The sequence below is a fragment of the Notothenia rossii genome (assembly GCF_949606895.1).
Source record: "Notothenia rossii genome assembly, chromosome: 3".
Classification (NCBI taxonomy): domain Eukaryota; kingdom Metazoa; phylum Chordata; class Actinopteri; order Perciformes; family Nototheniidae; genus Notothenia; species Notothenia rossii.
In genome coordinates this window covers 69,349,007-69,361,018 of record NC_136901.1, presented here as the reverse complement: position 1 = coordinate 69,361,018, position 12,012 = coordinate 69,349,007, and the positions used below count along the sequence as shown (strand labels likewise).

The window sequence follows — 12,012 nt, the reverse complement described above, 5'->3', positions numbered from 1 at the left end:
GGGTAATTATGTCCCTTTTACAATAAATTCAAGATGAAAAATAGACCTCGAAATTTTTTTCACAGAATAAAAGAAGATTATAAATGGTTGTTTTTAGTAATATGGACACGTTTGCAGTGCAGGAAAGTGAATGGATATCCATGAATTCCCGTGCGTCTCCCGAGGGACCTGTGGGTGCGCTCTGAGGGTGTACACTGCAAAAAATGTTCACCCTTGCAGGGCAATTAATGCAGTATTGAGTGTGAAAAGTGTTAGTATGTTGAATTATTAAGAAGTGAAGACATCCCTCATTAGGTTACAAAACTGTCACTTCTCTTCTGTGCAAAAATACTAAGACGTTTGTCATTGTTGTCGATGTGTCATTTCCTTTCAAAGGAATCTGCTCAGGTGGATTCATAGAGACGTGTTTATTCAAGAACCAAAATGTACCTGCAAACAGTGAATAAGTGAAATATATTGCCGCATCGTGGAAGAAAAATACGCTGTTTTGAGATAAACAAAAAATAAATAGACTTTGAGGCTCAACAGTTTTGCAACACGATCATATTTTTTGCAGTGTGGCTACTGCTGAAGTCATTCTCCGTCTGATACAACAGCAGCCAAGGACAAGGAGCATCAGCAGAGAGAGGAAACAGAGGAGAGAGAAAGGTGCCTCCTCTTGCCATTGCGATCACTGTTTCGGTGTTGAATCCATGTCGGTGTGCATGCTGCTCTAACAGGAGGCTTTAGGAGTGGCGGGGAAGCGTTGGATTTAACTTCACACACGGACAAATCTATGCTTGGATTTCGGCTCTTTTTTCCTTCGCCAATGCAAAAGGAAATATGCAGCGAAGCTTCACCATTCTCTACACCAGTTTACTGGGGCTGTGCTTTGCATCAAGCTCAAGTTTTCCAAGTAACATCAATATAGGTGAGAATGGCGCACACGTCTCAGCTCTGAAACCTCTGTTTCAAGTTTACCCCGTGTCTCTTGTTGTATTGTGTCCAAAATTAACTCCTGCTTCTTTGCTGCTCAACAGGAGGATTGTTCCCAACCGAATCACACGAATATGAGGTTTTTCGGTTCGCCCTCTCTCACCACCAGGACATCCCCAAACTGGTGCCGCAGGTGGATATGGTCTTGTTGGGGAATAGCTTCTCCATGACATATGCCTGTAAGTATTAAGGCTCCATTACGTGAAGAAGATTACATTTGTTGGCATTTTCAATATGCTGTGTGTTCAGCCTGTTGTTCCGTCCCCTCAATCTGTGTATCGAGTTCGTAAAGAGCGCTTGGAACTCCATGGTTTAAAACCATGCGCATAATATAAACGCATACATTATAGATCTGCACAGATTTGCGTGTGTTATGAGGTTATCATCTTAGTAACTGTTGCGTGGGACCGCAAAATGACTTATTTTCACTGCTTTCCTTTGCATGGTTGCAGCGTGATTTTGAGCTCTTGAGAATCCAAGGGGATTTAAAACCAACCTCTGCAGTATCAGCATAGATCCTACAGTCATATAAGATATAACATCAGGTTTTATATGAATAAAAAAAAAGGTTGAAAGTGATCCCTGTGCGCATTTCCTTCTAACCCCCGAGGTAGAAAACACAGAGCCTGAGCGCAGATCAGGGCTCTCAGGCGATGTGAACAAAGAGGAAAAAAAGACTCTAAGTGCATTTTTAATTAGCCACGGATAACAATATCTTTTTCTGGCTAAACATACAATATGAAACCCTGCCTCCCTTAACAAATATATTAGCACAGGCTTGCACATATTTCAACTTTTAGAAAGGCTTTATCTGCCTTATCTTTCTGATCTTTTATAATGTATAAATCAGCTCATGACAGACAGATCTGAGTGACCTTAATAAATAATTATGAGGCATTTCAAATTAAATGTATGCCATTCTTGCAGTTGGATGCAATATTACGCTCAACAAGGAAGAAAAACAAAATCATTGCTCTGAGTCCTTGGTCAGAGAGTACAATGTTCTCCTGTGGTTGATAATGTGTGCCATTATGCCAACCAAAGAAAAAGTCAGAGTCTTAGCTTGACAAAAGAAATGACAGTCGTAGTTGTTTCTTCTTTGTTAACCCTGCACTTATCCTTCCTTTGTATTCTGACAAGATTTTGTCACCCTTGAGGCTTTTCAGATCATTTTTCTCAATCCATACTCAACTCCTTTGAATTTGCCTGTGGCTCATTCACACTCACTGAAGAAGCACACTTTCAAGAGATACCCTTTGACGACGGCGCTGTCCTGACTCTGCCAGGTGTGCGCCTCAGTTATTTGATTGCTCTTTCAGACATTGATTTTAGCAGTGCTTCTTTAGAGTTTTCCTGGATTTAAAAACAGGTCTTTATTCCATTTCCACTGGCTTGAATGCAGCTGCAAAGATGAATCGCTCAAATAACACACGCAGTTATCGAGACACAAAATACAGATAAAAGGACATTCTGACTCTGAGGTAAGAAAAGTCTTAGAACTCATAACCTTTCTTATTTGTCTGGTTTGGTATGTTGAATAATCTAACGCATCTGGTTAGGGACCATAATTAAACATTCTTAAAGGTTATTGAATACAGTCACCACACCAGTCAATGCACTCGACTAGTGCACCTTTTTCAAATGTTTTAGCCTTAATAGTAAGCAAATACCTAATGTGTATCTACATAATGGCTAAATAAACACAATCATCAGCATATTAATAACATTTGGAACCTAAAGCCACAGGGTAGGTTGTATGCTTACTGATTATAGGCACTGCAGATGGCTCCCCGATAAATGGGTCTATATGGCCACCAACTTGTAATTGACAGCTCGACAAGTCTCCTCCCTGAGTGCTGTCATCCGCAGGGTTGATATTTGTATCTATGTGGTCCAAGTCCTCATGATTTGTCAGTTGCTGGATTTTGCCCATGTTGGTGCCAACAAAACACCTTATTAGTCAGACTATGAAGCCAAGTAAAGATCAGGGGCCTCATTTCTAAACGGTGCGTACGTGCAAAAGATGGCGTACGCCAGTTTCTACGCACTGTTTGCGATTCATGAAAAACTAAATTGACGGGAAAATGCGCGGTCCTCCACGCAAACTCTGACCCATGCGTAGCCTACGCACTACGCACAAAAACGTAAGAGACGAGAAACTGCGATACCATTGGCAGAAGGAAGAATGGAGATAAATATGTGGAAATAAAACCATAAATAAAATGTTACCTCTCATTTATCATATATGAAGAATTCATTTTCACAAATTGATTAAAGCCAATCTTAAAATGATTTAACAAACGCCTGTTTGAGACTCCTCAGCGCACACCAAAACATAACTTGGAGAAATAAATAAATACGGAAATGTTATCACCCCTCGATTATGTTCTCTTGTTAAGAAATGTATTCTCATAAATGATGCGGTAAACAGAAGGACAGAATTACTTTAAACTGACACTGTTTTGCATTTATATAGGTTGTATACGAGGATGGTTTTATATACTGTCATGTCTAATCATGTTTTATGCCGTTCGCCGCCTACTTGATAACTCGCTCGTAAAACACAGGAGGTATGGAAACTAAGAACACCATATGTGGTCAATTGTACAGCTAATATAACACAACACATTAGTTGTATTTCCTTTAACTGGTGGATTATGGATATAGTTGCTGATCAACAGCTGGAACACAAACCACCAAATACAAACAAATAATTCAGATCCAGTCCTCATGACTCCACTCCGGAGGGATTCCCCGATAATTTCTTACAGTTTCTCATTAAGGGGGGTCTCCTGTCCCCGGTAACACACTGGCCGTTTCTCAATCTCGAGGAAACTGGCTTCCAAGCCAATATTTCAAGGATGCTACGTCATCGAGTGCAGCCGAAGGACTGTTCCAATCTCCAGCATACTTGGAATTCCACCGAGGCCTAAAATCCCCACAATGCTTTGCGCATGGACCAATTTCCCCAAATCTGTGGCGGAAACTGTAAGGCGGGGCCTCTCTTATGACGCACACTTGCTAGCCTGTTGCACTTTTCGTTTTCCGAATGCCAAGAAGGATTCTTGCCTAGCTTCTGAAGCAAGTGACTCGGAAGACATGTGCTACCAAGCAAGCATCCTCGCGATTGAGAAACAGCCAGTGCCTGAGGAAGGCTATGTGTATTTTTTTTGTCATTAACCTTTTTCGGACCACTTATTTATTTATTTTGGTGACGATCCGACCTCCATGCTGCTACTCTGTTCAAACTGACTCCACCAAACAATATGATTTATCTCCACCTCCCCAAAATAACCAAAATCTGACACGGTGTGAGATGTCTTTTTTTAGCTGTTCTGTCGTCATTTCCTGCAATCTTCTTCATGCAGTCAGTCAAAATGAATGAATGGGCGTTTCTTTGACTATTTATAGGCAAATATGGGCGTTACGTGAAACCCGCAAAAGCTGCGCCGCATTTCGAGTCGATTGTGATTTATAAAGGGAAACCGGCGTTGGATGTGCCGTACGCAAGTCCTGTGCCGGTACGCAATCTTTTATGAAGTGTATTTATTTGCTTTGTCCTACGTAAGCAACCTTCCCATGCTAATCCTATGCAAGGCTCACTAAAGTCTGTTGTTCTTGACGTGTCAATGTTTAGGTTGAAACAGCATTGTGGCAGAAAACTCTGCTTCACGGTCGGTTATGCATGTAGGTTTTCAGGAAGCCTTAGATCATCCCACAGGCATTGAATCAAGATCGTATCTTGGGTGGTAAAGGGGACAATGTACTCTACAGGGTAAGAAGAGCTAGTTAAAACATTGTAAATACTCTGTTTGGGGATCACGGTGTAATCAGGTCGGCAGTGCTGTTTAAGATAACATATACCGGTATATAATATATATAATACAAGGTGAGTGAAAATTCATAGATATCTGTTTGTCAATGATTGATCTAAAGGTCAATGAAGCGCAGGTCATTCTGGCATCTGCAGGAGGAAGGTTGGTTACAGATGGTAACTAATGGTCTTGGACCATGATCACATCTTCAGACCCATCTCGATTATGCTGATTGCTTGGAAAAACCTTACTGACTCTACAACTTCTGAATTTCCTGATACCATACAGTATCTTCAAAACTCAATAGGACTTTCATTGAATCAAGTCAACCCAACAGCACCAGAATAGCAGATAATCAAAGCCATTTGAATATTTAATCTATGGTTAATGAACCATACGCAACAGCAACAACTGAGAGATCCAAAAGTGCTCAAAAAACGGTACAAAACGAAAGGTTTTGCTCTTATCTCTTTGAGTGGACAGATATCCATATACTTTACACAAATTGCACCTCACTTAATATTACTCTCCTACCTGTTAATAAAAAACACATTCAAGAAATTCAACCTGTCCATATCTGGCTTCATAGCGTGTGTCTTTTTTGCGGAGATGCATTTAAAAGCCACCAAGAGCTGCAGTAAAACATTTGGAAACCCTGACAGTCCCCCAGGCAACCCCACCACCAGCCCCCATCCCCATCCCCTCCCTTTCCTTCCCTTCCCCCCAGCCATTTAGGTACGGGTAGCCAGGCAGAGCTGTGTAATGAAATGTAAACACACCCAAGATGCCCTCATTAATGAGATGGTCCTTTGCTCAGGAGGGAATGTGATGTGAATTTGAGGGTGAGGCTGTGGCTTACGTTTCCATGGAGGTTGCCGGCGGAAAAAAACATGGCGCAAATAAGCAGGAAGGGATGGAGGGGGGGGAAGGTGGGACATAATAATGTCACTGTCATGCACCTAATGGTGGGACAGAAGCATACATACAACTGGAACAATATGGTGATTTTGACTCAATTGGCTTAGAAGCACCATCCGTTAACTGCTTTTTGTCTTTTATTCAGTATATTAGTATGGTTGCTTATAAAACAACTGTTTTAATTACCCACAAAGATATAATACCCATATTTCTGGAAACGTGAGATTGATTGTTTTATCAAGGATCAATGCCGATATTCCGGTTTTACTAGAGCTTAACTGGATCTATCCGCTGTCAGCACTACAGAATACCAAAGGCTTTTCCCTACACCCAGTCACCCCTCTCAGTGTTCTGCACGATGCCATCAAATCTGACATACTTTCTTCAATGTGTCATGCATATCCCTGCCATCCATGGGTATGACGGTGGGCGGTTGGAACAAGCATGTCAGAAAGATTCACAGCTGAGGGAGACGGCAAAAATGAAAGTGACACCTCTTCCTGCTCTGTGTCACTCGATCTGAAAGAGTATTTTGGATGTGGAGGATATAGATATTTGTTTCTAAGGGAAAAAAGGGCTCCAGGGCATGCTTATAATGAATCAGATGATAAAAACAGCCCTTTCCTGAGTATCTATTTAGTATACCTGTGCGGAGGAGTGCGTATGTGTGTGTGTGTTTGCATCTGGGTGCCTTTGCTTGCAGTTGTGTAGGATGTCTTTAGTGAGTGACAGCTCACCTCCGTAAGCGTGCAGCAGTGTGGGAACGTGCCCGGGGCTCTCGGGTCCACAAGTGTGAAAAGCAGCGGGTGAATGGGCCCTTGTGCCCGGGGTGAATGGAGCTCCGGATGAGGGTGAAACTCATCAGCTGGCTCTTATGACTAGCAACTTCCTCCAAAAGCAAGCCTTCCAACACACGCACGCACGCACGCACACACGCACACACGCACACACACATACACACATTTGCTGGCACCTGTCTAAAGAGCAGGATAAAAGGGGCAAGAGGTTGAGGGAGTTGATGGACTAGGGCAAAAGTGAAACAGAAAAAGAGAGAGGCGAGAGAAAGGAAAACATAATGGAAAGAGACATTGAATGTTAATGATTCATTTTATTTCCCGTCTGCGGAGTCATTGGGGAAGTAATGACGATGGCAGCACTGTCGGCATAATGTGAGACAGGATACTGGAGCTAATTTGCATTTCTCTGTCTTCTTTCTTCCCTTCAAATACACAAACCAAGCAATAAACACCTGTATTTTTAGCTTTCATCAACATGGATCGTGGCATTTCTTCTATAAGTGTCTTTGTTTTCACATTATCACAGAAAGGCTTGCTGGACTGGCTCCTTTTACGTGTTTCCAGTAGTTAAAAATAACTGCCAGTGTGGAGAATTGTATTCACTGTTCCCCTCTGTTAGATATCTCATTACCATAATCTGGTATTGACTTGGTTTGTAATAAGGACGTCACTGAATCTCTTGCTTCATGTCAAATCCCCCGCAGGCTCACGCCTATATTATCTACTTCTCTCTTTGATATTATACTTGTGTGTGGCAAGATTTAGGCTAAGCTTTAGCTATTTTGGGATAGAAATGTGTATTCAGGAAAGTGCAAAAATATAACATTTCAAACTGGAATTTTAGTACATGTCAGAATGTACAGTATATATGTAAAAAACTGGCATTTGGCTTTGTATCCAGTTCAAATATGGTGATAGTAAACCTTTCATTATAAACAATTAGTGTAAAAAAGACAGTACAAGTGTGCACAAGTGTTCTCCCGCGTCATGGAGGGTCAATTAAATAAGATTGGAAGACAATCTATGAGGCAGCCATGATCAATTAACTGAGCAGTGAAAAGATGCCTGCTGAGCCAATCAATACAACACAGAAGGGAGGAAGGGGGGACGGCTGGCTTCCCTTTGGTAGACATACGGGACAGATATGAATCACTGTTAAGTGACGGAACAAATGATCGGTGTCCGCAGCACAGAAAGTGTACAGGTGAAGGTGAAGTACAGGGGACTATTATATAATAAACTCACTGTCAATAATGAGTGTAAACAGCTATAACTATATAAGTATGGCATTTTTGTTATTTGATGTAGCCAGGAATATATGCTGATCAGAGTAGTGCTACAGTTCGGTCTGATAGTCTAATCATTTGAATAAATTATTGAGAGTAGTAGAATACATCCCTGATCAAAACAACATTTGGACCAAAAGATGGGTGTTTGTAAAGGAAAAAGGTGTTTGAATATTTTTACTTAGTTTCATTTAGCATTGCAAATCTCAGGTGAAAGTTTATTTTTTTCACTAGCAGGGGCTTCAAGGCATAGGGCTGAAACAGACAATGAATATTCAAACGCTGGTGCTGTGGTTTCTCAACATAATTCCGGGGTATTACAATTACATTTTTGTAGTTTTGTTTTTCAGCAAATTAATTGCTAGTGGAATCTTGGAACGCTTACTCATCCCTAAAGGCAGTCCAACAGATTAAAAAACATGATTAACGAAACTGTTTTGATTGTGGGAATGAAGGAATATTGTAAAATGATTACTCAAACTGACTCAAATTTGCTTAGCATATTTCAGTGTTTTATTTAAAAATTTTTTTTAGATCAATAGCTCCACACCTCTTTTGCTAGTTACCCTTTACAAATAAAGCAGTCCGTACTTGTGACACATTTCCAAAGATTCCATATTTTGTGGGGTTATGACCAGTGGAATATTTTTGCCTGCAATTATTTTAAAAGCCTCGTAATTCAAACCAAAGATTAAAGTATTATAGATGGAGTCCGTCTACTGCAAAACCACCTGACTTAAGTTTTCTCATCAGGGTCGTTTCTAGCTCTGAATACTAAATAGAAATGTGTGTGAGCTAGCGAGACTCCTTTGTAAAGTTCTGCGGTCACACACTTGCACACATACAATAGCTAACAAGAAACAGAGCTCGAGCAGATGCATTTAATGTATTATTCAATGCACCACATCTAATGCTATCACTTCACACAGTAATGAGCAGAAATATGCAATAAAGCTTCGCAGGGGAAAATAAGAAGACGATTGAACTGACTGTGTTTAGCATCGCAATGCTTAAAAATACCCGGCCCCCTTTAGGATCTGCCAGAAGAAACCAACACATAAATATCAGTCCCCTGGAGACTTTACTTTTTTATTACTTATAGTCACCTTTTTTCTTCAAATCATTTACCCCTTCAGGGGCAAACAACACCCGAGAAAGGTGACTCAGCTGGGATGGATGTGTTAAGAAGAAGGTGGTCGGGGGGATGTAGGTTAAGCTGTAATTTCAGACCCGATGGCTGGTGTCACTGAGGCTCAGGGGTGTTGTATTTTATTGTGTAGCTACCGTGTCAGTTATTGAGGTACAGCAGTGGTGACTGGCTTCCTCAGTGCACGTGTGTTCAGAGGGATTACCGAGTGTCAATGTGTTATTGGAAAAGGCGGACAAATGGCAGATCAGCGCTCCCTCCTGAATCTTTTGGACATGACAGTTATTTGTCGAGGAGGAAACAAAGAGAATGGTGGCCGGAGAAACAAAAAAGACGTGAAACTGACGGTTGTTCTCTAGAGCTAAAGGCTGGCAGGTGCTAGTTTGATGAATGAGAAGGCTTGGATTTTTTTTTCTTCTCCGGAGCGCCAAGGCTAGAGAATGGCCCATAGCAATCAATGTAGATCAGCCAAAACTGCTCCCCAAGCAGCAGGGTGAAAGAGTGTGGGGCAGAAGGGGGATGGACATTGTTTCTGTTTTTTGTGTGTCTTTGTTGCTCTGCAAAAGAAAGGAAGAGGGAATGTGGAAAGGAGTGTAAAAGAAAAATAGCTTATGAAGGAGAAAATATGCAACCTGTCATTTAATCTCCTCTACCTCTAACTGTTCATTTGTTACCCCAATGGTGATTTAGTGCCTAGAGGTTTGAATTATTTAGTGTTGACAAGATACCAGTCTTTATCAAGCTTAAACTTCTTGCCACATAAACACTACACTTTCCTGATGGCATTGTCCACTCTGTTTCAGCTTGTTCTCCTCTTGTCTTTATAAGCCTGCTCCAGATCCTTCTCTGTATTCATACAAGCTTACAAAGTATTTAAAAGAAATCTGTCGTCGCTGGGTTTAATGGCAGCTGGGACGTGGAGGTCTGAGCTGAGACATATGGGGCTGGCAATTAGAAAACAATGTGTTTGGGGATGAGGACCAGGATTTCTGCTGCGGGGTGGAGGAACGAGCGTCGGATGATGGCAGCTGTCATGTTTTTGCAGAAAAGACAGAAGCTGGTCTCGCTTTTTTTCAGAGCGTATCTCAGGAGCCTCTGTTTACTTTAATGAGGAACAAAGCCTACAAGCATATTTAACACAGAGACAAAGTGTAACTGCCATTACAGTAACAGCACAAAAACGCTGTTGTGCGTAAATGTTTGTACTAAGCGACTGCCATGACACGAGGCCTGCAACAGTTGCTGAATGTTTTAAAAGCACACTAGAGATGTCTTTGTTTATATCAGGGGTCATTGGTAGACAATAAGAGATGTTTAAAGACATTTCGACCACTCATTTCATCATACAGTTCACACTACTGTATCCCTTTATATGTAAGATATTCTTGCTTAACTACGGTCCAAAGGTGGGCAGTAGTAGACTTTTCATTTATAGATTGTGACTAACCTTTTTCCTTCCTGAGTGCAAGCATATTTTCTTGTCTAGCTGCTCTTTATTTTAAATATGTAATTGACTGGATTGTTTTTCAAGGAGAAACCATCTGAATTTCTAATTTGCTTAGAAAAGAACACTACATTCGGTCACTTACTAAATTGCCTTCGTGTTTTGTGTTTTGGAGAGGCTTAAAAGCGACGGAGAAAAGTAATATCTACATATAAAGAAGGAGAAAGTAAACAATAACGTTTATGGTGTTAGCACCCCCCGAAGAGGCACAAACTCTTACGTTGATACTGGAGATTTCAATAAATTCACGCAGCATTCTCATCTGTTTGTCATTACTGGTGTCATGGTTGCTAACGCCATTGTAACACATAATCACTAATGTTACGCTGTAACATTAGTGGTGGACTCATCAGAACAGAGTGGGCAAGCTGACCAATCAGAGCACAGTGGGCTCATAGGGAGGGGGGTGCAGGAGCTCCAACAAGCCGTTTAGGACAGAGAGTGAATACACATACTATACAGAGATGCTGTGTGAGTTTGGAAAATTGCACAATATAAATCTATTCTGGTAGACCTCAACAATGGAACTATGATCAGTATAAATGGCCAAGACCTGGGACCTTTAATGTTGAAATAGTAATCATTATTTTCATTTGTAACAAAAAGTGCCAAGTTAAGGATTTTCAAATGAACGGATGTGCTGCTTTTATTTAAAGATGTCACCATTGAAAATGTTCTGGAGAAGAATAAACATCTTATCAGCATTAACATGAATTGTCACTTGCAGCTGTAGTTAGTTGCTGTAAGATAAATAATGCAACATATCTGGTTGTACACATATTTTGCTCAGGTATTGTTATAAATGCTTCATTTCCCACTGGCTCGGCAGCAATGTGTTAAAGCCAATTGTTAATTTATTCATCAGTTTATCTAATGAATTAGCATGCAGGCTGTGTGTTTGCCTCTTCGTGCTCCTCATATCCACCTCCATCACTTGCAGCTGTCAGAGAATAAATGTGTGAGAGGGACCGTCCCTCTGCACCTGTCGACACTGATACGCAGATGGGCAGATAATTGCGAAGGGATGATTGTTAAGGAGATAATTGGAGTTTCCATACCCCCTGACAGGAGTTGGTCTGGGCTGGGTTTCTGACCCACTGCCCAGGTAAGCATTTATTCAGCAGGCGGCGGGGCAACGTATCAAACCAGATTGGAAATGTGGCGAGGAACAGCGAGGAGGAGAAACAATGGCCTAGTGTGAAAGGGTAAGAGGGTAAGAAGAGAGAAATGTGCTCGGCGCTGAGGGGAGTGCTCTCACACCCTCGATTACCCATTTAATGAGGCGATGCCGTGCCATTGTTTTATTACTTAGAGGAAATAGGAGGAATCTAGATTTCGCCGTGTGGTCCCACGGTTTCCCACTGATAGGCTGGCATCTGTTCCCTTTGTTCTCAGCAGTCCCCCTATCATCTCCTCTTACAGACACTAATGCTTCTGTTTCTTCTCCTCTCCAGAAACAAGCTTTGCCTTCTGTCTGCCCTCACCTACATTTTCAAGACACGCTTGCTTTTTGGCTCATCCTTATTAACCTCCCATTACCCCCGTTTCGACTAATGTAATCTCTCATGAG

At 41.4% G+C, this 12,012-nt stretch overlaps 1 protein-coding gene across 2 annotated transcripts in view; it reads left to right on the top strand.

Annotated features, from left to right (window-relative positions):
* Window positions 1-631: 631 nt before the first annotated feature.
* Window positions 632-12,012, top strand: part of gria1a (glutamate receptor, ionotropic, AMPA 1a) — a 77,042-nt gene continuing 65,661 nt past the window's right edge. For both annotated transcript variants that reach the window (XM_079671898.1, XM_079671899.1), the window contains exons 1-2: window positions 632-910; window positions 1,020-1,154. In XM_079671898.1, the coding sequence (XP_079528024.1) occupies window positions 823-910; window positions 1,020-1,154 (223 nt within the window). In that variant the 5' untranslated portion in view covers window positions 632-822. The remainder of the gene's footprint in view (window positions 911-1,019; window positions 1,155-12,012) is intronic.